The sequence below is a fragment of the Talpa europaea genome (assembly GCF_964194135.1).
Source record: "Talpa europaea genome assembly, chromosome: 12".
Lineage (NCBI taxonomy): Eukaryota > Metazoa > Chordata > Mammalia > Eulipotyphla > Talpidae > Talpa > Talpa europaea.
The window spans coordinates 58,717,614-58,743,600 of NC_140079.1; the positions used below are offsets into that span (position 1 = coordinate 58,717,614).

General features: G+C 33.3%; 1 protein-coding gene across 1 annotated transcript in view; it reads left to right on the forward strand.

Annotated features, from left to right (window-relative positions):
- COP1 (COP1 E3 ubiquitin ligase) overlaps positions 1-25,987 on the forward strand; it is a gene marked incomplete at both ends in the record, with an annotated part of 171,437 nt that overhangs the window by 119,210 nt on the left and 26,240 nt on the right. Inside the window, 3 exons of the mRNA XM_084250064.1 lie at positions 4,589-4,706; positions 6,490-6,614; positions 8,327-8,487. Of these exons, the coding sequence (XP_084106190.1) occupies positions 4,589-4,706; positions 6,490-6,614; positions 8,327-8,487 (404 nt within the window). The remainder of the gene's footprint in view (positions 1-4,588; positions 4,707-6,489; positions 6,615-8,326; positions 8,488-25,987) is intronic.

The following is a 25,987-nucleotide window of genomic DNA, read 5'->3' on the forward strand; positions in this document are numbered from 1 at the left end:
CAGTGGTTTAAAGCATGTAAAAATGATTTTTTACTTAAATTTAATGATGTCTATATGTGGTAAATATTGGTAACCCATAGGCCTGTATATTTTTAAATGCTCAAGTATTATTTACTCTGTTAAGGAAAACTTTATAGGGTGTTTTCCAACTTTATCATCTGAACCTCCTCATGATCCTGTCCCAAAACTAGGACATTGAGAAAGTTTATAAGCTTTCTAGCATCTAGACAGCTTGAAAGTAGAATTTAGGATTTCTGAAATTCAATTTGATCTTTGATTGGTATATTGTATATAGATTGAATTTACTACTTTTGCCTTGCTTTTTGGCACACAGTCTATAATGGCTATAAGATAAATTGTATTTTAAAACTTCAACTTACTATACTTGTTTTATTCTTCAGTAAAGATAATGAACTCTTCATTAAACATTCAGTCCAATATTTTCTTACGTCTATTTAAAATAAATCATTTTTGCACTCTCATTTTATTATATCAATGATTACTTTGTTGATGGTGGAACTTGTTTTCAGTATTCCTATGGGAAAGTTATTCACTGTATTGAAAATTGTTCTTTATTGGTATTTCTCTTAATAATTGTATAAGTAGCACAATTTGGTTAAAAAATTAAAAGAAGCAAAATCTTTACATTGGGTACATTTATATAAGTAAATAAATATAACCATCACCATGGGAGCAAACCTTATATGCCCCTGTTATGATGCAGTAGGGAGGTCATTACCTTTATAGTATTCTTATCAAAAATACTTAACATGAACACAGTAATGAGAAAACATTTAGAAAATTCAAACATGTGGAACATTGTATAAATAACTATCCTATTGCTTCAAACAACAGTATATTAATTTATATAAAAAACATGAATGAAACATGGAAATTAATTCAGTCAGTAACCCATCAGCTAAACCTAAATAAACAACAGGACATTTTTTAAACAACTGAGATATTTGAGTATAAAATGTATATTTAATTATATTTTCTCAAATATGACATGTGGAAAGTTGTTATTTGAAGGTAGATGCTGATTTTTTTAACTGGTAAAGTATGTTTGAAAAATACTTAGAGATGGTTCAAGGAATCAAAGAGTGGGTATGTTTGTAGCAGGGAGAAAAATTTAAGTATGAGGAAATATTTACACTTGGTATATTAGTATGGTATTCATAACATTTTTTCAGATTTTCTGCAGCTTTTTCAAAGTAAAATGTTTGGAAGAAAAGAAAAAGAAGGTATATAAATCTTCAAATTATTAAGACTTTAAAATTTAACCATCTTTAGGAAGGCTCTCCTTTTGTAAAGGAAAGACGTTACTGCTATGTATTGCTATCATGTTACTAAAGTATCTGTACAGTGTAAAACTGTAGACTGTCAAGCTCTTAAGCAATTATGAAGTCAAGTCACACTCTAAATACAGCAAAAATACAAAACCCAAAAAATTACAAACTTGATGATGTGATACCAGTATAATAGATCTAATATATAGTTTGCTAAAAATATAATACCACTTCACATAGTAAGCTGCTTCTGAGTACTGCAATATAGTTTCTTTTGAAGTTGCCACATCTATAAAACATCTGCCATGTGATATTCACTCTTCACATTACTTTTTCATTCTAGCTACTTACTGTATAATCTTTGTGAAGTAGACAGTGACATAATTTAACTCTTTTGTGTATCTCTACATTTTTTACATATTGTGTCCCCCCCTTTTTTTTTAATTAGCTTGAGAAAAGGTGTATATTAGTATACGGTACAGATTCTATTTTTATAATAACAAAATATCACTTTATTTTCATCTATAACAGTTTGAGAAATTAGACTTTGCTAATGTTTACAATAATGTTTTTAAATTATGAATTATTGCACGAAAAAAGAAATTTAATTTTTTCAACTTAGAAATTTAATACAAGCAAAGTAATCAAAACAGGATTTTTTTTCCATTTTTACTTTAGCCCACATCACACAAATTACAGTTGTACATGTTACCTCACAGCATAAACTAAAATTGTCATTTGAGGCTATCACGTAATGTAATTATAACAGTAATTAGTTTTTCACATACACAGCAAAAATACTGAAAAACTTACCAAAAATGAGCCAATTCTCTAGTATGGAAGACTTTCTTTGTAACAGAACTGATAAGCTGGGGCCTCCCTGATGGCGTAAGGGGTTAAGACGCAACCTATGAAGCTATCCACAGCCACTGCAGCATGAGTTCGATCAGCTGGCTGGCCAGGGAACAACCCACATCGTGCAGCAGATCTCTCCTTACTCGCCCGCTGTTCCCCTCAGCAGTGTATTTCAGTCAATCTGCCTGTTCTGTTCCCCACTCTGTTTCTAGTGAATCCTCTCACCATCCACACCTCTGTTCTATACCCCAGTTCTTGTATGCATAAATGAATAAATGTTATGTTTAAATAAAATTTTAAATGAGGCCAGACATAATTCAATATTCAATTAAATATAATTGCTAAAATCTGCCAAGTTTATAAAAAAGAAAGATTTTTCCATGCGGAAAGTTTTTAATTTTTCCATGTTGAACTTAAAAGTCTAAATAAAAAAGAATTAGGTTTTGGGGAAAAAAAAAAAAGAACTGATAAGCTGATCCTAAAATTTATATTGAAATACAGAAGATTGGAAATTGCCATAACAGTTTTGAAAAAGAATGAAGTTGGAAGACTTTTTCTTCCCTATTTCAAAATTATAAAACTACGGTTATCAGGACATTATTATACTGACAGTTGACACATATTTTAGATTAATTGATTAGAATTAAGAATCTAGAATTAAATCCCTATTTATTGTTAGTTAATTTTCAACAAAGTTGTTAAAGCAAGTCATTGTAAAAAAGGTCATCTGTTCAATAAATGGTACCAGGATAATGGGATGTATATGCATAGATAGAACGATGAGTTTAGATCTCTGTTTCATAGCACAGACAAAAGTTAACTTGTTTCAGTTCTTTCAGTCTGTGATCAATTTAAACAATAAAACTTTTAGAAATAATAGGGGCAATAATTTGAGACCTTAGATTAGTCAAAATTTTCTTAGTTGCAATACCAGAAGTATGGTCTGTAACGAAAGGGAAAAAAGGTAAGTTGGATCATATCAAAATTCAAAACTCTATTTTAAGAAAATAAAGCAACAGAATGGTTGAAAATATTTGTAAAAAACATAACTGATAAAGGATCTGTATCCTAAATTTCAAGAAATTCATGTAAAGGGACTAAAACCATCTTATTGGTGGGAATGTGAAACGGTACATTTACTAGTTTGTCAGTTTCTTTAAAGTTAAACACAAAATTGTCATATGATATAGTGATTGCACTTCTTAGATCTGCCGAAGACTTGAAAACAGTCCACATAATGACTTGAATGTGGTCATTTTTATACATTATTCATGATAAGCAGAAATTGGAACAGATATCTGTCAACTTTTGAATTTATAGATAAAAGGTGGTATATCCATTCACTGGATATTATTCAGCAATAAAAAGGTGACACATGTTAACTGCTGGCACATGTTAAAAGATGGATGAGCTTCAAAAACTGAGAAGTATAAAAAGTCAATAATAGGAACCATGTATTGTGTTATTCCATTTATATAAATTGTCCAGAAAAGGCAAACTTATAGAGCGAGTTTTATATATATAGATAGATATAGATATAGATATAGATAAATATATAGAGAGAGAGATATAGTAGTTGCCTGGGGCAGAGGTTATAGCATAAATGGTCATGAGGGATTTTGTGATGAGGTTAATATTCTAAAACTGATTTATGGTGATGCTGGTACCATTGAGTAAATTTAGTAAAAATCGTTAACTTATATATAATCTTATGGTAAATGGATTTTATTCCATGTAAAATATGTCCCAGATTTTTTCCTTTTTTTTTTTTTTTTAAACAAACTGTCAGGCAATATCCAGTCAGAAACAAACCTTAGAATTCTGACTATAAAGCTGAGACTATGAGGAGGTAGGAGGGGTAATGATGAAGGGAGAGCAAAGTGGGGAGAGGCCCAGTGGACTATGAAGGAAGGCTGAGGGTACCTTGATGGTAGGTTTGGTGTGGTAATACATTTGAAGAGTATAAACCTGTATCTCTAAATTATATGCAGTGTTATAAATCAATGTTACTTTAATAAGAAGGGGAAAATAGTAAATGTTGGAAATAAGGTTAGATGGCAGTATGTTTAACCAGAAGCCCGTATGTTTAACCAGAAGCCCAAATGTATATGTTACCATTTTAATAAAGCTATCATAATATAAGTGCCCATTTTTAAATTTCTAGTACTTAACATTCTGTTTCTAGAGCCAGGATCATAGGTAATGATACTGCAGTATCATTTTATACTCACATTGACATATTTTTTTTTTTCCAACCATACTTTCCTAGATTCAAAACAGAAAATTCACTGTACTTTTCTTATCTTTGAAAATGAGTCATAGTCCTTAGTTTTCTAGTTATTATAGGTTTGACATTGTGAAGCATTCAGTGAAAAGTATCAAAGGCAGTTAAAATTAGCTTTGCTTTTCTTCATTATTGTATTTTTCTTTTTGTTTTGTTTTAGATCACTGTGTCCACTACTATGATCTTCGTAACACTAAACAGCCAATCATGGTATTCAAAGGACACCGAAAAGCAGTGTCTTATGCAAAATTTGTGAGTGGTGAGGAAATTGTCTCTGCGTGAGTATTTCTTCAGAGGTTGAGCTTACCACACAACTCTGTCACCATTTACCAGTTGGTAATATCACCATGGGTTTATGTAAATAGTAGTACAGTGATGTATGCAGTTTTTGTTAAATAATAGATTTTTATAACTTACCTGATTAAAATACTAGTATATTTGGTCTATTTATAAATAAAATCCTGATAATATTAGTTTTTAATGTATCCACTTTAAACATTTGAACTTCAGATTATATTTCAGCCTCTGCCTTTCCTTAGAGAGAAACAACATATTTGGTGCAATAGAATGAGAAGTATATTATTTATTAAAGTCCACTAATATGTTAGTATATATTTATGTACATTACAGTAGTAGTATAAAAAAGAGGAATAAAGAAAGTGGGAACTGAGTTTTCCAAGGGGAAGTAATATAGGTAATTGGCTCACATGTCTAAGTTATGTGGTAACCTGTCAAAAATTATCCTATCTAAGAGTGAAATGGGTGATAAATCATTAAAATATTATTCAGATTCAAATATAGATGATGGGTTATGTGACAAAAATATTTTTCTTCCATTTCAGATTAATAAATGTTGACTCAGATTAAATCCATGTAGTTGTAGTCTGTCTATTCTTAATATAAATTGAATATCTTAATTGACCTTGTTAATGTGGATATGTTTGTATTTCCACCAACTTTTTTCTTAGGTTTTATAAATCATGATGACACTTATCATGGATGTACTTGAAACCTAGACATATTTAGAACAAATTCATCCTCAAGTATATGTAGAAATTTTAAAAAGTTTCTATATATATATATTGCTGCAACCTCTGGCTTCTTGGACTAAAGTATACACACACACACATTCTCTCTCTCTCTCTCTCTCTCTCTCTCTCTCTCTGACAGAAAGGGATATTAAATGCAACATTGAGCTTAAAATGACATAAATTTCTAAGAATAGGAATTAATGTTGAAAAATTGTGAGAAGTATTTAAAGTTTGATATTTGGCTTTGAAATAAGACAGCTCTACTATTTCCTATCTGTGGTACCTTGAATATATTTATTTTGCAGAGCAAAGGTAAAACAAATTGCTGAATGAGGGAGGAGTAGTTTGCAAAATTAATGTATGGTATGCTCCATTTATTATAACAAATACAGAGAAAAATAAAAATAGGGTGTTATTCATGTTCTTAGACTTTTTGTATATGGTAGAATGATCAGTGGTCTTTATATTCAACTATTTTTTGTTTAAAGAAAAGCTTCATTTATATATTGTTTCAGTAGGACATACTACTTCATTTACCATTAATCCATTCATGTTATGCTACCTTTCTGTGGTTAACTAATGCGTGAAAATATATAACATTTACTGGTGAAAATAAATCAAATGAAACAAATGTTTCTCTGGAATTAAGCACAAGTCCCTATAAAAGTCTCATTGTTTGATGGTGGCAGAGTGGTGGTATTGATACCTAGTGTTTATTGATCACTTCCTACAAACATAGTTACTATTGAAAACATTTTAAATGAATTAATTTAATTTTCACAATATCGCATAGGATTCATCTAATTCTGTAAGATAGGACTCATTCTATCTCATATTTCATTTATGAAAAAATTGAGACCAGAGAAATTGTATAGCTTTCCCAAAAGCAAATTAATGCCGGAGGAAACATTCTTAGTATGGCTGGACAATCTGCATTCTTACCCAACAGAGTGCATTAGCTCTAATTAGTAGTGATGAGTTTCATTCCATAAAATCTTAAATGTGTTCTAACTCTTTGTTTTTACCTCAGCTCAACAGACAGCCAACTAAAGCTGTGGAATGTAGGAAAACCATACTGTCTGCGTTCCTTCAAGGGGCATATCAATGAAAAAAACTTTGTAGGTCTCGCTTCCAATGGAGATTATATAGCTTGTGGTGAGTGTAATTGCCTTTTCCTAGACCTTTTAACAGGTATCTGTCACTGATACTACATTCAATAGAAATAGTCTACCTACCAAAACAGGATGTTCTCTAGAAGTCACTCAAAAGGCAGCAAAATGGATTCAATGCCTGAACACTTTGAACTTTCCTCAGGTTGTACTGGAAGAAGCATTAGTCCTTCTCTCCTTTATTGAGGATAGTTGAATAAGTTTTATAGTTGTTCTCCATTATAATAATTTCCCTAGAAATTATATAGAAGACAGAAAATACTAATTTCTGCTATTATCCTAATATAGAAGCATCATTTGTCTTCTTAAGGTTTGATTTTCTTTTTCCTCTATATTGTGTTCTCTTAAACAGTCTGTTTAGTCTTAATTTATTTTGGTAGGGCTTTTATTGTTGCTGACTTACACAAATTTAAATCAAAAGTAGAAAAATAAAATTTGGTTCTGTTCTGATGTTCTCATATATCTATCTAATTTCTGAATATATGAACCTTCAATAGTACTTTCAAGTACTTGGCCTTTATTCAGTAAAAGTGGCTCTCCACACATATATTTGACTCTAAACTCTGCCTAAGTAAATCTTTTTTTTTTTTTTTTAAAGGCTTCCTTCTTTTTTTTTTTTTTTTTGTTTGTTTATTTATTTATTATTTATACAAGCACTGGGTACAGTCAGAAGCGCGGGAGGGTGAGAGAATTCACCAGAGCCAGAGTGGGGAGCAGAGCAGGCAGAAGGACCGAAGGACACTGCTGAGGGGAGCAGCGGGCGGCAGGAGAGGTCTGCGCGCCATGCGGGACCCTCCTCCAGTGGCCGGGGAGCAGCTGGGGATCGAACCGGCGCCGCAGAGGCCGCAGAGGCTTCGCAACCCAGCGCTCAACCGCTGCGCCACCGGGGAGGCCCTGCCTAAGTAAATCTTTCACATAATTATCCTATTCTGATAGACTGCTAAAAAATATAGATTTCTAAACTACTTGCCTAATTAGAGTAATGCTTTTATTAGGAAATGGGAAATGTGTTGTAGATTACTGAAATTTGCCTTGTGGTGGAATAATTCCCTTTCTCTTCTTTAGATGGAAGTCTTACTAACCATGATTAGATTATTACTATAATAAAATTCTGGGCCTCCCCTGGTGGCACAGCGGTTGAGCGCTGGGCTGTGAAGCTGCCTGCAGCCTCTGCAGCACCGGTTAGATTCCCGGCCGCTGACAAGGGCCCCATATAGCACGCAGACCTCTCCTGCCATGCCCTCTGCTCCCCTCAGCAGTGGATTTCGTCAATCTGCCTGTTCTTGTTCTGTTCTCCGCTCTGGCTCTGGTGAATTCTCTCACCCTCCCGTGCTTCTGACTGTACCCAGTGCTTGTATAAATAAATAAATAAATCTTAAAAAAAAAATAAAATAAAATTCTGGTTCTTCTCTAGACCTCTGCTGTAAATGATTTTTATATGGTAATCTCAGCCATAAATTTATCAATATTACTACATCATTTAGCATTGATTATTAATTTGGATTAGTGTAGTATGTTTTTCTTCTAGGAATCTTTTCCTTGCATGAGAAGTTCAATACTCTTGTCTTTCAGATTTAATCATTAAAAGATTAGTCATCTTTGATCATAACTAACTATCAGGTGATAATTACCTTGTGAATGTGATGTCCTAATTCTGAGATCTTATTTGTTTTTTTTGTTTGTTTGTTTGTTTTTTAGGAAGCGAGAACAACTCTCTTTACCTGTACTATAAAGGACTGTCTAAGACCTTGTTAACTTTTAAGTTTGATACAGTCAAAAGTGTTCTGGACAAAGATAGAAAAGAAGATGACACAAATGAATTTGTTAGTGCTGTGTGCTGGAGGGCACTACCAGATGGGGTAAGTTTTCATACCTTGCTGTCTCATAATATTTTATTTTTATGTAGACATAGGTGCTTTTTTAAGAGTAAGATGTAAATTGATACACATGCATTTTCTTTTATGCTTAATATTTTATCACCAAAGGAAACATTCATTTTAGGTAGCAATTGAAATATCACTAATGGAACAGTGTTGTACTGATGTGATGTCTCTCCTAGTATCTTGTCCATACCTTTGTTTTAGCTATTATCACCTTGTCTCTTTCTCTTTCTCCTCTAGAGTGGAAATTTTTCCAGAGTATACATTTTCTTATTTTCCTTAATGATCATATGCAGCTCAATAAGTATTCACTGAGCTTGGTATTGTATTCGGGAGAAAACAATCTGATCTAGGTAAAGGAGAGTGCTGTTTTGGGGGCAGAAACTGCTTTCTACAAAATATACAAGAATATTTAAGTACATTTAATTTTGTAACAGGAAAGTATCCCTTTAAGATGTAAAAAAATTTCTTCAAGCATAAGTTTTTTCATAAGTTATATGAAGAAATAATTGTTTTTACTATCTTGTCAACATTAGTTCATTAGTGTCATCTTTTTGAGCAATAGCTTTTTAGGTGCTTACTTGGTTAGTTTTATTTTAGGGGAAGAAAAAAAAATTCTTACTTGATGGGTACGTTAAGATGTCTGAGAGTTCCAGTTCCATTGTAACTTTTGATATACTCCATTTTTATTTTACTTAAAGTTCTGTTATTCCACTTCCATTTTGGTAATGGCAGACTGGGTGATTTGCATCATCCTTCTCCATGTAGAACTAGAAATCATGGAATGAGTATATGTATTTTGAAAACAAAAAATAGAAAAAAATTATGCAACTTAGTAATTTGACCCTGATTTTTGAGTCTATTTTTCCCCTGGGAGCATTTGTCAGTTTTGGTGGAATGACTGAGAACACTTACGGTAATTTCATAGGGAGATAGGAATTGTAGTCTAGCGCTCACTTCCTTATGGGTGATCTCACGTTGGTTTGGATCCCCAAACGACTGTAGGGTAAACCAGTAGAAGATAAATCATCACAGTGATTACAGCTCAGTTTCAAATCTTACCTGTTCTGAAATGAAATTGAGGCAACCCTTATCCCTAGTGTCCACATTATATAAAATTAAATCCTGTATGGAAGAAGATTTTCTAAAGAAATCATCTAAGAACTTCATTTATGGTTTTCAGTTTTGTAAATGCAGTAACTCAGGCACAGTAGGGAAAAACAGACATAGGAAAAAGGATAGCATCAATAAATTCAGCATAAGCCATGGACAGTAGAAACAAAACCAACTCGATATTTTTCTGAATATTGGCACTATCAGACATACTTGAAAATAACATGGCTGGTGTAACTTACAGATAACATAGCTAACAGGATGAAAGATAAGATGATAACTTCAACTGAGAACTAAAAACAATTGAAAGTGAAAATTCTAGACCTGACCTGAAAATATGGTTGCCAAAATTAACAGAATGGATAGATTGGAAGTTAAGACACGGTTAACAGAGAATTAGTGAACTCTTAGATATGTTATTAGAAAAGAATACAGAAGGAAGCATGAAAAGACAAAATGATGGAAAAAATATAGACTAGAGAGAGATGGTGAAGAAAGTTTAACCTATTCAGAAACCCAGAAAAAGAGAAGAAAAATAATGCAGCAAAGCAAATATTAGAAAGGATCATTGTTGAAAACTTTACAAAATTGAAGAAAGACATCAAGGTATAGATTAAATAAACCTTTCTACCTAGATAATGAATGACTTGAAATCTGCAATGTGAATATTCATTCTCAGACCTAAGCCTGCCTAGAAATATGATCTGCTTTCTCACAGTACCATTTTTTTGTAAAATATGAGTTGAGACAAATATGGAATGTTATAGACTAGAGACTAGTTATGTCTTAAATTTACTGTGAAACCCCATCTGTGGTATTGCATCTGGACTGAGAACTGAGTTGGTATACCCACCTTACCTCTATGCAAAGAGGACAGTATAATTATCAGAAAACAAAGCACATGTCTATGTAGATGAGATACATAGCAACTGTGTATTCTTTGTGTGGGTTGGGGAGAGATTCAAGATGCTATACAGGTGCTTAATGATTTGGCCTCCTAATGAGTTTAAGATGCTGTGCATAGTGAATTTCCTATCTTACATCCTTTGATAAAGTAGCTAACTTAGTGCTAAGTAAATGGTAGTTGTTTCTGATCTCTGACTCTTGCTGGTGGTGGAATAGTCACACCTTCATACATCATAATAAAGCTGCTGAAAATAAAATTCAAAGAGGGATACTTAAAGAAAAACAGAAAAAATAACTGTCTCAAAGACAATTAGACTGATGCCAACTTCTCAGTGAAGCGATGGAAACCGATAGTGGAATGACATCTTTAATATGTAAAGAAAAATGCCTGCCAACCTGAAAGTTTGTGTACAGCAAAAATTTCTCAAGAAAAATGTAAAATGAGGACACTTTTAGATAAATTTGAAGAATACCACCAGAAGTCCCTACACTAAAGAAAACAAATTATATTCGGAGGGAAAAGGAAAAGATAACAGAATATAAAGGTCACAGGCACAGAAAGGAATGTAAAGCAATAGAAATGGTAAGTATGCAGGAAATCTAAATGCATTTTGACTACATAGAGCAATGATGCCTTGTTGGATTTAATAAACACACAGAATTAAGTACTTGACAATATTGTCAGAAGGCTAAGAGTAATTGTTTCTAAGTCCTTGCCTTGTCAAGGAAGGAAGTAAAAGAGCTAATTAGACTAGAATGGAAAGAATGCATATTGTAGTTTGTAAGGTAACTTCCAGTGTAGGTTCTTAATCAGTGCTACCCACACTAGCAAAGTTAACATCCCCGAGATCTTTATTTTTGGAGGCCCTGTATTCTTTTTTTAAGATTTATTTATGCATGCAAGAGCTGGGTGTAGGGCAGAGTTGTGGAGGGTGGTGAAAGGATTCACCAGAGACAGAGTGGGGAGCAGAACAGGCAGATTGAATGAAATACACTGCTGAGGGGAGCAGCAGGCAACACGGGAGAAGTCTACTGCGCCATGTGGGTTAGTTCCCTGGCTGGGGATTGAACTCATGCTGCCTTGGCTAAGGCTAGCTTCATAGTGCTAAGACTTAACCCCTTGCACACTAGGGGGCACCATAGTTATGTATTCTTTACCTTTTGCCTTTACCATGAAACATCTCCCAGTTCAAAATACATTTTGAAAAGAATATTTTCAATGACCACATATTATTGAAAGACTTACCATAACGGATAGGCGATTGTTTTGTTGAGGATACTAATATTTTTTTTAATAACCATGTAACTTTTTACTACTGTGAATAATGTTTCTTGAATATTTTGGCAATAAATCTTTGAATTTCTAGTTCTTCATAAAAGAACTATATTTCAAGAAAATGTATAGCTCTGAGACTTTTGATTAAAATTGATAGATTGCCTTCCAGAAAAGTTTATTTCCATTTGCTCTTATATCAAGAAAGTGTATTTAAGTTGCAGCAGGCCCTTAATACATGGAACACAATGCCAGTTTGAAAATGTCTTGTTAGGCGCGCAGACCTCTCCTGCCGCCCGCTGCTCCCCTCAGCAGTGTACTTTGGTCCTTCTGCCTGCTCTGCTCCCCGCTCTGGCTCTGGTGAATTCTCTCACCCTCCCGCGCTTCTGACTGTACCCAGTGCATGTATAAACAAAATGAACAAACAAATAAATAAAATAAAATAAAACATGCCTCTATATAAAAAAAAAAAGAAAATGTCTTGTTAGTAAAATATTATTTGTTTCCATAAGCAGTCATCTAAAATGTTAACTTTTAATTTTTTACAGATTGCATACTTGCATACTCAGGATTGTCTTTTTTAAAAAAGAAGCTCTTATAAGCGAACACCATGTAGCTGAGATACTATTTTGTAATCATCCTTTGGCAATTTGGTATTAGTAATTCAGATGTGTTAAATCTCACAAACCTCATATCCACCTGAAAGTATGCCACAGGCTAATATAAATTGAGGACAATACTCTTTTATCTTTTTTTTTTTTTAATCATCATTGCTTTTTCAGAGACTGACATTACGTAAAGGAGATTATATATGTTCTGTATCTTTGGATCCTTCTGTGGCATGATTCTTATATGGAACTAATGGAGTGAAATATAAATTGATTTGAGAATGTAAATGACTTTTTCTGTCCCTAAGTGATCATACCTACATAAAGGGGCACCGTATTTCTGTTGGCAATAGATCCTAAGTACATAGTAACTCCTACTGAGACTGGAGGCACCCTCATCATTGTTTTATGAGCTCTGAACCACATCAGGAATCAAGTCTTAGGTCACCAATTGTAAATGGATATCTCATAGTAAAAGTTTATACTTGTAAAGAACACTTACGACTCCCATAGTTCTTCAGAAGTGACCAAAACATGTGTATACTATCCTCAAAAAAGTATTGGTTATTAAGGGTCAATACTTTATCTTATGACTTGAAACAGCAAGAATCATATTAAAAGTTTGTTTAGCTCTAGAGTGAAGGATGTCATGATAATAATTTACATCCCTTGAAAAAAGTTCAGCAAAACTTGACTTGGAAATCTGCTAGCTATGTTATGGCCCATACTGTACAGAGTTATAGTCATATTAGATGAGAGCATCTTTCAGGCATGTAATGAAATATATTCTTTCTATTCTCATTTTTAACAAATAAAATTTTATATAATAAATTCTTTTTTTTTTTTTGGTGGGACCCTCACCGGCGGCCCGGGAACTAACCGGCGCTGTAGAGGCTGCGGGCAGCCTCTCAGCCCAGCGCTCAACCACTGCGCAACCAGGGGAGGCCCAATTCATTTTATTTTTAACTAAAATTTTGTGTTCCTGTGCAGATTTTCTTTATCTGTCTCTCTCATAATTCTTATTCATTAAAAATACTTGATGAATGAACTGAAATATGGCCTTGTGTTCATGTCTCTCATCCCCTGCTCACCTGTAGCCTCCTTGTAAAAAACATCATAGTGCACTGAGCAGTAGCACAGATTATAGAGGTAGGCTACTATTTTCAGAGCAGATTTTCTACTTAATAATTTTGTTATCCTGCTCAGGTGACTTACCTGCATTCATCTTCCTTATCTGTGAAGTGTTGATAATAGTAACCTATCTCTTATGACTGTTTAAAGTTAAAGTAAGTTAATGTATATAAAAAGTTTAGAATAGTGTCTGGTTTCTATTAAGTTATGTAAGTGTTTATTATTAGCAGCGTTCATTTTTAATTACTCTTAGCATAAGCAAAGTGTGCAAAATCTGTAACTAATAAGAAGTTTTTGTAATGAATGATACAATTCTTTAGGCTTGACTTTTATCTTGTTTGTTGCATAATTAATTAAATACTAATTTTAGAAGCTAAAGAAATAGTGACATAGAGGTGGATGATACTTCTAATATCTAATAGACTCACTAAAACTCAGTGGTAGTATAAAGACTACACCAATTTAAGAGAACTAGTGTTCATGATAGGAGCTATTCTAGTGTGCTATATAAATATTTCATAATTACCATTTGGCCCTTGGAATATAAATCCAGGCTTTTTCCTATTTTCATAAACAACAAAATTTTTCAAGTATATTCAGCTATTGGGGACTCAGTATTTATTATTGGCTTAATATTTTTGTTTTATATATATGGCCTGATTCTCTTTTCCTTCCTACATTGCATTAACACTTTCAGAATTGTCTTCACTCAAAAAGACTTACATAGCTTTTCAGTTTATGTTTTTATCTAAGAAATAGGTATCCTTTTTTGACTTAGTAAACATCATATAAAGCATTAAGTTGCACTAAATAAGAAAAGTTGAAACACATATGAAAAGCCAGTCTGATTCTAATAAAGTACAGAAACAACTTACAAAAAACAGTTGTAATAAAACTTTTTATACCAATGATTATCAAACCTGAGAATCACCTTGAGATTAAAAAAAGAAAAAAAAAATTCTGTTCTCAGACCCATAAAATCCATAATTTGGGAGAAGAAAGAGTGAGGGTAGAGATTTTGATTTTGAAAAGTTCCCCAAAACCATGGAAAATTACATGACCAGGTTTGGAAAGATGATTCTATTATAATTGCTATAAAAAAGGTATTTGTTATCATAGGAATCATGTATAATAAACATGAAAGATGTTTGTTTCAAATGAAAGATGTGGTCCTTTTTTCCGTTTCCTTAATTGAAAAGAAAAAACTACCTTTGGTATGGACATCCATATTTATTAGTGATTTCTCATCCTTAATTCTGTGAAATCTGACAAGACAACGTAGGAACTTCTTTTTCTTCTCTCCTTATTTCTGTAGCTCTTTTTCCTTGTATCTTTCCCTTCCTTTCTTCTTTTCTCTAGCTAGATGGTTTATAACAATTTTTAAAAAATTCCTGTCTGGAAGAGGGCCAATCTGAATGAACTCTTATCTGTCTTGGGCATGGAAAGAGAGAAGATTATGAACAAAGACCCTGACTTCCAGGAAGACTGTGGCTCCCATCTCCTTTCCTTAGTGTCCCGACTAGAGTGGGCTGGGGAAGTAGAAAAGAAAGGAGAAAAGAAGGTGGTGGGAAACTGGGGAGACCTGTAATTTTTTTTTCTTCTCTAGGTAAATTACTTACTTGTAAATATTCCTTAATTTTATTTTTATTTATTTGTTTGTTTGTTTGTTTGTTTGTTTGTTTATTCGAGCACTGGGTACAGTCAGAAGTGCGGGAGGGTGAGAGAATTCACCAGAGCCAGAGCAGGGAGCAGAGCAGGCAGAAGGACCGAAGTACACTGCTGAGGGGAGCAGCAGGCCGCAGGAGAGGTCTGCACGCCATGTGGGACCCTCCTCCGGTGTCCAGGGAGCAGCCGGGGATCAAACCGGCGCTGCAGAGGCTGCGGGCAGCTTCGCAACCCAGCGCTCAACCGCTGCGCCAATGGGGAGGCCCTATTCCTTAATTTTAATGTCCATTTACTATTATGGACAACTTCTGTGAAAACATTTGTCGCATTAGATATTTTATGGTGAATAATGTAATGAAATCAACACAATATGATATATTTTGTCTATAAGTTGAAATAGGTCATAGTTGTCATTTTTTACTACCAAATAGAATTTGACCTATATTAGAATGATTCTTGTAATTCTTTGTCAGTGGAGTTTAAAAAATGTAGTGTTTGTCTTTCTGAAATAATGCCCTTTTTTTTTTTTTTTTTTTTTGAGGTAACAATGATTAAGAACACTCCATATGACTCAAAGGTATAGGTTCACTTTTGAGATACTATTCACCACTCCCTACAACTGATGCATCCATAGTCCTCCACCAATGCTAATTTTGAAGAATAGAATTGACACAAATCTTGAAGCTGCTCAGTTTTTTGCCTTTTTTTTTTTAATTTTTTTTTTTTAAATAGATTTATTTATTTATATAAGCACTGGGTATAGTCAGAAGTGTGGGAGGGTGAGATAATTCACCAGAGCTAGAGTGGAGAGCAGAGCAGGCAGACTGACGAAGTGCACTGCTGAGGGGAACAGTGGGTGGCAGGAGAGGTCTGCACTCCATGTGGGACCCTCGCCCGGCGGCCAGGGATCGAACCGGCACTGCAGAGGTAGCAGAGGCTGCAGCGCCCAACCGCTGAGCCACCGGAGAGGCCCAGTTTTTTGCCATTTTAATGAATGCTGCTTAAATTGATTGACCTTATATGCTGAAGTGTATGTAATGGCAAAACATTTTTAATTGAATAAAATAATGAGTTTTATTCTAATTTCTAATTGAATAAAATATACTTAATTAACTTAAACAGAATTAACCAAGCAAGAATACTTTTTTTTTTTTCCTTACAAAATGCATGGTAGTTGTTTAAGAAAAGTATGTCCTACAAATTTAAACTTGGATCCTTTCTGGGGAAAAGAAATGAATTTTTGTGTATTACCTCCAGTCTCACATTAATCCATTTTGTTCTCATGATAGTCTTCTAGAGCTCCTACTCCATCTTTTCTTAAATCCCATTTTATATAGCATTTTTTCAAATAAAGCTATCAGAAGTTGACATTGATTATTCCTAGGTTGGTAAAAAATAATTTTGAACGTAGGAGTAATTATTATAGAAAAAGTCAGCGATTATAATTGCTGTAAAGAAGCCATTTAATTTTGTGCCTGTTTTTATTAGTGTCTTTTTTAAGTGAATATAAAAAGGTTAAATTAGGTGAAAATGCAGTTTCTGTATTGAAACTGTGATAGCCCATCAAAAGATAAAGATGAAGGCAGAGAAAAAAATCTAAATATTTTGGTTTAAGTGACAGTATCTATGTATTACTAAAAATTAAATAGGCAGTTGGCCTTCAAGAATTTTGATGAAAGTAGGAAGCTTTAAGTATATATTATATAGAAAGTAAATCTGACATCAAGATTCAGTTCTTTGGCCCTCCCCGGTGGTGCAGCTGTTGAGTGCTGTGTTGCGAAACTGCCCGCAGCCTCTGCAGCACTGGTTCGATCCCCGGCCACCGGGTGAGGGTCCCACATGGCACGCAGACCTCTCCTGCCACCGGCTGCTCCCCTCAGCAGTGTACTTCATCAATCTGCCTGCTCTGCTCTCCGCTCTGACTCTGGTGAATTCCGCGCTTCTGACTGTACCCAGTGCTTGTATAAATTAATAAATAAATCTTTTTTTTTTTTTTTTTTTAAAGATTGAGTTCCTTTCTGGTAATTTACTATTTTAAATCCTAAGTATCTAGAGCTGTGGTTTTATGACTCACCATACATTGTCTTTACAAGTTGTTTTCTAAAGATTGAAAGAGAGAAAGAGTAGTAGTTGATTTTGCTTTTAACATTGTTTTTTGTTTTTAATTTCTCACACCATCCTAAACATTGGTTTATCTTAGAACTACTAAGAATTGTTGTAATTATCTTTCTCAAAAAAGTTCTTTTGAATCCTAAGGTAGTATTATAACCTAGTAAATAAGAAATGGAATATTTAAATAATTGTCTGGTTTGAAATATGTAACTGAATGGATGTAATCTGTATTTTTAGCAGCCAGGAATAATTTAAGTTTCACAAGTCATGCTTAGATACCTATTCTTTTTTTTTTTTTTTTTTTAAGATTTATTTATTTATATAAGAACAGGGGTATAGGCCAGATGTGCAGGAGGGTGAGAGGATTCACTAAAGACAGAGCGGGGAGCAGAACAGGCAGACTGAGGAAATACACTGCGGAGGGGAGCAGCGGGCGAGACAGGAGAGGTCTGCTTCACCATGTAGGCTGCGGACAGCTTCACAGTGCGCCACCAGGGAGGCCCTAGATACCTTTTCTTATGCCATTTTAGTAACTGACCAGAGCTATAATTCACATGCTAATCCTTGATTTCTGCACTAATGGAAGACTTAAAGATTTAGATTACTCCACAATTTCAGCTATTAAGAATGGATAACTGATGTAGAGATTTATATGGATTTAAAACCATTTTATCTTATATTCTGAAAAGAATAAAATAAAGGAGGGGGTTATCCCTCTTCCTGTTAAATAAGTTAGCCTGTAGCTTCAAAGTTCAATAGAAATACCTGTTTATAAGGAATATTTTCATTTCCTCAAATTCATCTGTTTTGTAAAAAGTTTAAGGCCTTCTAATTTTAAACCTTTTACATTTAGCTAGGTTTTAAAGATCTGATAGTTTTGGTGGTTTTTTTTTTTAGTAGAATGCATGAATTATTGATGAAAAAACGAATTTTAGAATCCCTTATGGGAAGTCAAAGTTAACGTTGGTAGGGAAAGCCCTATAGACTTACCCTTTAGGCTTTACATTCTCTATTAGAGTACTCACCAGTTGTTGTTTGTTGTTTTTTAAACAGGTTTTTAGTTATTATGTAATAAATAAGTAGAATGAAGAAAAGTACTTAATATTGATCAGTATGTGATTACTGTTTATGCATTAAGTATGTTTTTATTTATTTCTCTTTCCCTTTTATTTTTTCCTTTCCAAATTATTATTTTAGGAACAGGGGAAAAAAGATCACTTCTCAAGGGTTTTATTACTCTGTATTTAAATATCATTAACTCTAACCCATTTGATATAGGTAATATGCAGAAATGTTTTGTTTTTTGGTGATAATTATAAATTAAACATCTTTTGTTTTCTATCAGGTGAGACCTATTTAAAAATGTTGCTTTTAAGCTTTTGTATATCCTGTTTTTTGTAAGGTCTAGGGATTTACATCAGCCTGAGTTATTAAGAATGAAATTATTGATTCTAAATAGTTGTGAATAAATCCTTAGGAAGAGATTGTCCTCCTCGGAGTAGGTGCCGTGTCTTACTTAAGTGATAAATTTTCAATTACTTTTATAAATAAGCATGAGTTTCTAGCTTTTTGAATGAACATTTGCATTTGAATTATTATAGTTTTCTCTTATTATGCCTTCTAAAATATACAAGTTGTATATCAGAAGAGTAAAAAACAATCAGGTTACCTATAAGCTTGTAATTTATAAAGTAATACCTAGCCAAGCAGAAACTTCTTTAGCATTTGGACACTCAAAGTATAGTTATATATTACTCAGGAGACCTAATGGCCTTTTTAATCCCTTTATCCATGTGAACTTCGGTGTATTATATTTTTCTCAACTAATAAAGACTTTTAGAAAATAGAGAATAAGAAAAAGTGACCTGTAATTCTACCACTTGAGCAGAACTGCAGTTAGTGTTTAAGGTTCGTCCTCCCAGTCTTTAGCTTATATATTTTTTAGTTTTGCAGTGTAGGTATATTTTGCATCTAGTTATTATATCTGCATTTAAGCATTTTCTCACTTTGCATTATAATAGTAAAAAGTATTTAGATATATTATCAATTGCTATCTGCTATTACTGGACTTGACATCTGTTTCTGCCTCTCAACCAAAAGTAAAGCTACAGTATGTTCCTACAGTGCTTTCAATCTATATACCACTCTCTCCCACTTTCCTTACAGATTAATCCTTTTGTTTTGTAGGGGAGATGGTAAATTTGGTTGGTGATGTTTGGGAAATGCTTTCAGTTTGCTTCCTCCAGCCAACACTGCATGAGAAACTTTCTCAGGACTGAGTCTCTCTAGTCTTCCATAGGGGTTCATGGAAGAGTTTGCAAGAGAAGTTAACCTATTAACCCCATCACTCTAATGTTTATACTGGCAGAGACCTCAGAATTCATGATAACTACCTTGTTCCATTTTGTTAAACATTACCTTAATCTTTTTACTGAGTCTTCAGCTGTTTTTATGCCAAGTGAGGAAATCCTCTGGCATTTCCCCTCCCTGAGGTGCTGGTCTCTCCTGATTACAGATTATTTTGCCAGTGACTCACTTCTCTAGTAAGTTCAGAAGATACCATTAATTTGAATATATCCAGCTTTTTTTATTGTTGTATGTATAAGTGCTTCATTCTTTACTGCTTTCCCCATCTCTAAACTCAGCTCTCTAGTTTTCAACACTTATATTCTAAATTGGATATAAATGTTGGAGTTTTTAGTGATCATTTAATTCTCAGACTTCTTGCTATTTAAATTGGGATATTATCAGCATATTTCAGAACTTTTTAATAGTAAATAAACATTTTATTTTTGATAATATCTTAGTGATGATTAACTTTTCAAAATATATATCATTTTTAACATTCATTCCCTCCACTCAGTTTCATGGGGTATTTCAATCTTTGAATTGGTATTAGCTGTAAAATAATCTATTTGAAATTTGTTTTCTAAATGAAAATCTCAATACAAATTTAGCCAGAAGTAAGAATTTTAAGTGTAGGAGAAATATTTAGGCTATCTAAAAGCCATGACGTGACTTGATTTTAACCATTAAGAATATTTAAATTAAATGTAGTTATAATAAAGTAAAAATCAAAATCAATAGGCAACTGTAAACCAGAGACATTCCGCAGGGAGACGAGAGTAGGATCAAAACAGGGTTGGGAAGAGCACAAGGGGCCGTGGTGATGGTTCATGGGGGTGGTGGGAATTTCACGGGGACTATAACCGAGATGAAAATGCATACATTGTAAAAAATGAAAAATGTAAAAATATGTAAAATAGAATATAATAATAAAGAATTTTTTAATTATTTAAGTTTCAATTAAGGAATGTTTCTATAAAAATTTACCAGACTTTCTATATGCATCTGACAATTGTGAAGAAAACACATTTATGCTACTTTGGCATTCTGCCAAAGAATGAACCAACAGAATTGAACCAACAGAATTGCTTTAGGAATTCATACAACATAGTCTATTGCAATGATTTACCATAATGTAGAGAATGCTGAATTAATTTTTAAATTTTATCAAACATGGTACTAATCTTTGGTGTTCTTTAAATTTAAAATAAATTTCCTTAAGTACAAAGCTTTTTCCAAAAAAGACTGGTGTCTTACAAATGAAAAATTGGTTTGGTAGGTTTCTTAGCACACACAAATCTGATGTTGTTTTCCTTTCAATATATCTTGAATGAATCATCTGTTTTTCTATTACTTTTCACTCAGACTTTTTATCGTACTCTGCCACTACTTCTTAAAAGTCCAAGGCTCATTTATCTGTGCTGCTTAAAATCATTCAGCAGTGTCTTGGTGATTATAGAGTAAAACCTAAGCTTATTTATGTAACTTTCTTCTTCAGGTCTCTACCCCTCTAGCATGATCGCCTACTACTTACATAGGCATATTTTACATTCCAACAAAATCAAACTGCTAGTAGATCTTCAAATCTATTTATTTTATCTTTTTTAATCTTGTACTTTTGACTGAGCTGCCTCTCTGTGCCCAGATACTCTTTCTTGCACTCCTCTTTGTTTTATGTTAATTATATTGTGCCATTAGACAATGAGGCCCCTCACAATTACCACCACTTTTTTTCCTGTCAAATATGCCATTGCCAGCACATTTTTCTCAAGCTATTTTTCAGGAGAACATCCAGGGTCTAGCGGTATTGACATGTGAGGGAAGTTTTAAGTGTCTGCAAATAGTATTGAGTGCTTTGTGGTAAAGAAAATTAAGTTGATTTGAACCTCTTTGATAAGAAGGTAAAGATTTTTAAAGCATTGGGAATGAAGGCAGCTTAGAAATTTTGTGGGTTTTTTTTTTTTTTTTTTTTTTTGGTATCTTCATTTTCTTTCCTTTGTACATGTTCTTTCCGACCTTTTCTCCCTGAGTAAAGGTAACTTTCACTTTGTATGCTAACTGTGCCTTTTTAATGGTTCTTTTTCTGTTATCTGAATCCTGCTTTAATGAATGTATTAAAGTGTATTTAAATGAGTATTTGAGGCAGTCAGGAAGTTGGTTAACCAAACAAAAAATTAAGAAAAGGACTGGTTAATAAAAGGATTCACTCCAAAAATGGAACCTGCAGGAACTAACCATGTGGACAAATGAAAAATGCCTTTTGTCTACAAATCGCAGTGATCCTACATAAACATGGAGGTCTCTGTCTGACTTAGGACAGCTGGCTAAGTCAGATCGTTCCCCTCCATACAACTTTTAGAACCAGCACTCTGTAACCTGTTTTCCTGGTCATTTTATTTAATATCTGTTGATTAAGGTTATTAATTTACAGCCAAGTGAAGTTACTTCTATATCTGCCTTAACTGGTTTTTGAGATAACACATTTTTTTTTAAATATAGGCATTTATTATTTGATTGATTGACTAAGGATCTTACAGCCAGGAAGTACAATAGAATGAATATAGAAATACTGTTTTTCTGAGGAGTTATACAGGCTTAGCCAGTTAGAAATATCTGTAAAAGCCAATATTCTACATATGAAAGAGCTCCTCAGAAATAGCTTCCATGAAGTTTTTCTCAGAAAGAATTGATATGTCATTAAATAATTTTTCCAGGATACAGTTTACGTAATCTTTGATGTTTGTAACCACTTTTATGTTTGACTATTTCTAAGGAAAAACTAAGTATTAACTTCTTAATTAATGTGAAATCTCAGTATTTCATGGCATGCATTCTGGTGTAAGTTGAGGCTGGGAAGGATAGGAAAGGGAGCTGCATTGACATTTCCTATGTACTGAGGTGCAATACACAGCATCATAATATACTATAAGCATTTATTATAAATAATTGTGTTAGGATCCTTGTTTGCTGTCCTGAAATCCCCCTATCTCTTACTCTGTGCAGTTATTAAAACAGACAGTTGTTGAATAAGTAGCCTAATTTTTTTCAGTCTTTAGTCTGCTCTGGATTTTTTTTCAATGAACATTTTAAGATTTTTTTTCTTGTTTATACTATTTTTGCTCTGTGTCTTTGCATGATAAATTCAGGTCTAGATTCAAGATGCTGCATAAAATGACCTCTAACTTAAAATCATGAACATATATATTATTTAGGTCTAATTCAAAAGGGAAAAGAATGTCTTATGCCTGAATCTATTTCAACGTATGTTTAGAAATATATTTGAGAGGTTTCCCCACCATTTATAATCATTTTCTAGGATGTCTCAAAGTCAAGAAACACAAAATGTTCTTTGAAGTCTACTTATTAACCATGCTAATCCATTTTTTTGCCCATTTAACTACATGTACGTACTCATCGTTTTCTGCCAAGTTTTATATGCCTCTTAAAACTCTCTCCTGCACAAACTCCAGTAAATCTAGTAGATGAGAGCTGGTTTCTATTCAAACCAAGTAATGTGGAATATAGCGATCAAGTGATCCTCATGTATAAAAAAAAAATCACAGCTGATGATGTTAATCAGAGGTGAACAGTATTTGAATGTAGAGTATTTTGTAAACATCCTTCTTTGCTATTTCAGGTTTTGTGGAAGTTTAGACTTTGAGTTATATGCATTTCAGTGTGTGTGTGTGTCCATTTTCCCAGAGAGTGGCATGTTTTACTTGTTTGGCAGAGACAGATTCCAGTGGTAAAACTTAGTAGGCTGATGCTTTGTGTTTGTCTTTATGATCATAATAGGTTCTGCTACCTTTAGATAAGATTTGAATTTCATATGCACTCATGCCTTCTTTTTGTCTGATTAATTCTACTGACTCTTAACCTAGCCAAAACATATAGGAAAATTTCTAGAACCTAAAGCAGCATAAAAAATACCTGTTTATCTTGTCTTAAAATGGTTATAAAAGCTTTTCAATATGGAATGTGTCCATTATTCATTCAGAAAAAAAACATTGTATAAAATTTAAGAATACCGGACTTGAAAATATAATAATCCAGCAAATCTAGAGGTCCTTTTTAAGTAGCAACATAATTTCCTCCTAATAGGTAAATTAGTTATAAGATGAGGTATTTGTTTGAACAAATCAGGAAAAATTGATGTGTGATGAAAATAATAGATTTTATTAAAATAATAGAATATTAATAATCATTGAATATGATATTCTGTTGATAATCTTTATATTTTAGGATTAGAAAGGGATGCAGTATCATCCTAAGCAAGGATACCAGTGGGAAGAAAGAGAGTCTTTGGGTGTAAATGGATAATCTTAAATGTGTTAATTTGTGATGAAGATACTCCCATCTCCAGATCTTATGTTGGAATGGAACGTCGAGATAGTGGCCTGGACAGCTTTGTATACCCACTATAGAGCACTCCCTTACAATTTAGTTTTGTGGTCAAGCCTGTTCTTCAGTGATATCACTGGAAATATTAATTACTTGGATTTATGTAAAAGACTAAAAATCTGCATATAATAAGCTTTTAGGAATTTAGGTAAATAACATTTGAAATGTAATATCTATGATGTTTGAGAGCTGAGTTTCTCCCATACATTTCAAACGCTCGCCTAAAAAACCCCTTCTTCATTCTGATTTTATAAATTCAGGTTAGTACCAGGTGTGGGGTAAACTTACTGGATCAGTAGGCTACAAGACTGTAATGATTCAGTCTTCACAAGTTCTTTCTCGATTCTGCTATTCCATAGTGAGTGATGTGTATGTCTTTGGGCAGTTGTTAACTCCCGATAAGACCATGTTTTTTCTTTGTAAACTGAGGATAAAGGTAGTATCTTCCTTAGTTGATCACTATATGCAGATCAAATTAAATAATTCTTAGCACTCTAATAAAATTCTTAACATTCTAACTTCCTGTAAATGAATAACAAACAAATGTGATGATAGAACTGTTCTTTAAAACATTTCTGTAATATATAGTAAAATGAGAATCTTATCTGTATGACCACAAAGTTCATTTGTCATCTGTCTTGCACAAACAATTCAAACATTTAGTTAACTCAGCCTACGAGCCTTTATAGAATACAGAAAAGGCTAACTGCAACCTTTTAAAGAGCAGAACCTCTTTTATTGATAGATTGTGGTTTGTGTTTATTTATTTACATATATTTTTAGCAACTCAATTCTGAAAAAATATACGCTGAAAGAAAGGTCAGGGACAAAAAAGAAACTGTTGGACTTAAAATGGCATTTATTTAAAAACCTTCCAAGACTACTTTGGTACAAATGTTTTGAGTATCTTTGTGTGGACTTTCACATGCTGCCCATGTGCAACATAGATTTAGGTCTGTATTAAGGTAAATGAACACTCTGGTCAAATTGGATGACTTCAGATGAATCAAATCCAGTAAAATGTGAAATGTATGTAACTTCATAATCTAAAACAATAGAACCTTGATAAAATAGATGATTTGTGCTATGGCTTTAATAAAAGAATGATTCTATGTGTTGAACCACTATGACTCAATAAGATAAAGGGACAAGTTGTTAGTACTTTGAGGATTTTCTCTTTAGTGTTTAAATCTGAAGATACCATGGGATACTTTGGGATGGTTTGAAGGAAAAGGAAAGCTAGAGAAATTGAACAGTTGAATAGTATCACTTAACAGAGCGTTAATGGAAGATAATTGTTAAGAATCTCTCCCTGGTGGTGCATTGGTTGAGTGCTGGGTTGCAAGGCTGCCCGCAGTCTCTGTAGTGCAGGTTCGTTTCCCCGGCTGCTGGCGAGGGTCCCACCAAAAAAAAAAAAAAAAAAAAAAGAATCTCTGCATGCATATTCTCAGTCTCATCTCAAGGGTGGGAAGAGGCTATTCTTAAGGAAACTCTAGATCATGCATAAACAAAAGCTGAAAGGGCAGATTGACTTGAAAGTGTCTGTAACTTCAGTATCCTGAGTGAAAATCAGATTTGACTATATACAGAATCCATGGACTCCTCTGTGAGAAGAAAAACCATTTAGTTTTCAGGATACAATTTGACTACAAATGTTACCACCCTTCCATCTCACCCTAAAGAAAGAAAGAAATTAAGGGAAAGCTCCTACATTTATGTTTATATGATCTTGGTATGAAAAGAGCAAAAGTAAGAATGATCTTCTATTTACAATGATACTGCAATCATTCCAAATTTACACTCTTTTCAGCAATAAGAAAACAAGATATCTGGGTTTATAAAAAAGAGAATTCTAAATATCACAAGAGACTTCCACGGAGACAGTATTAAGGGGTTAATTATGTAGATTGTTAGTTGTGTTCTT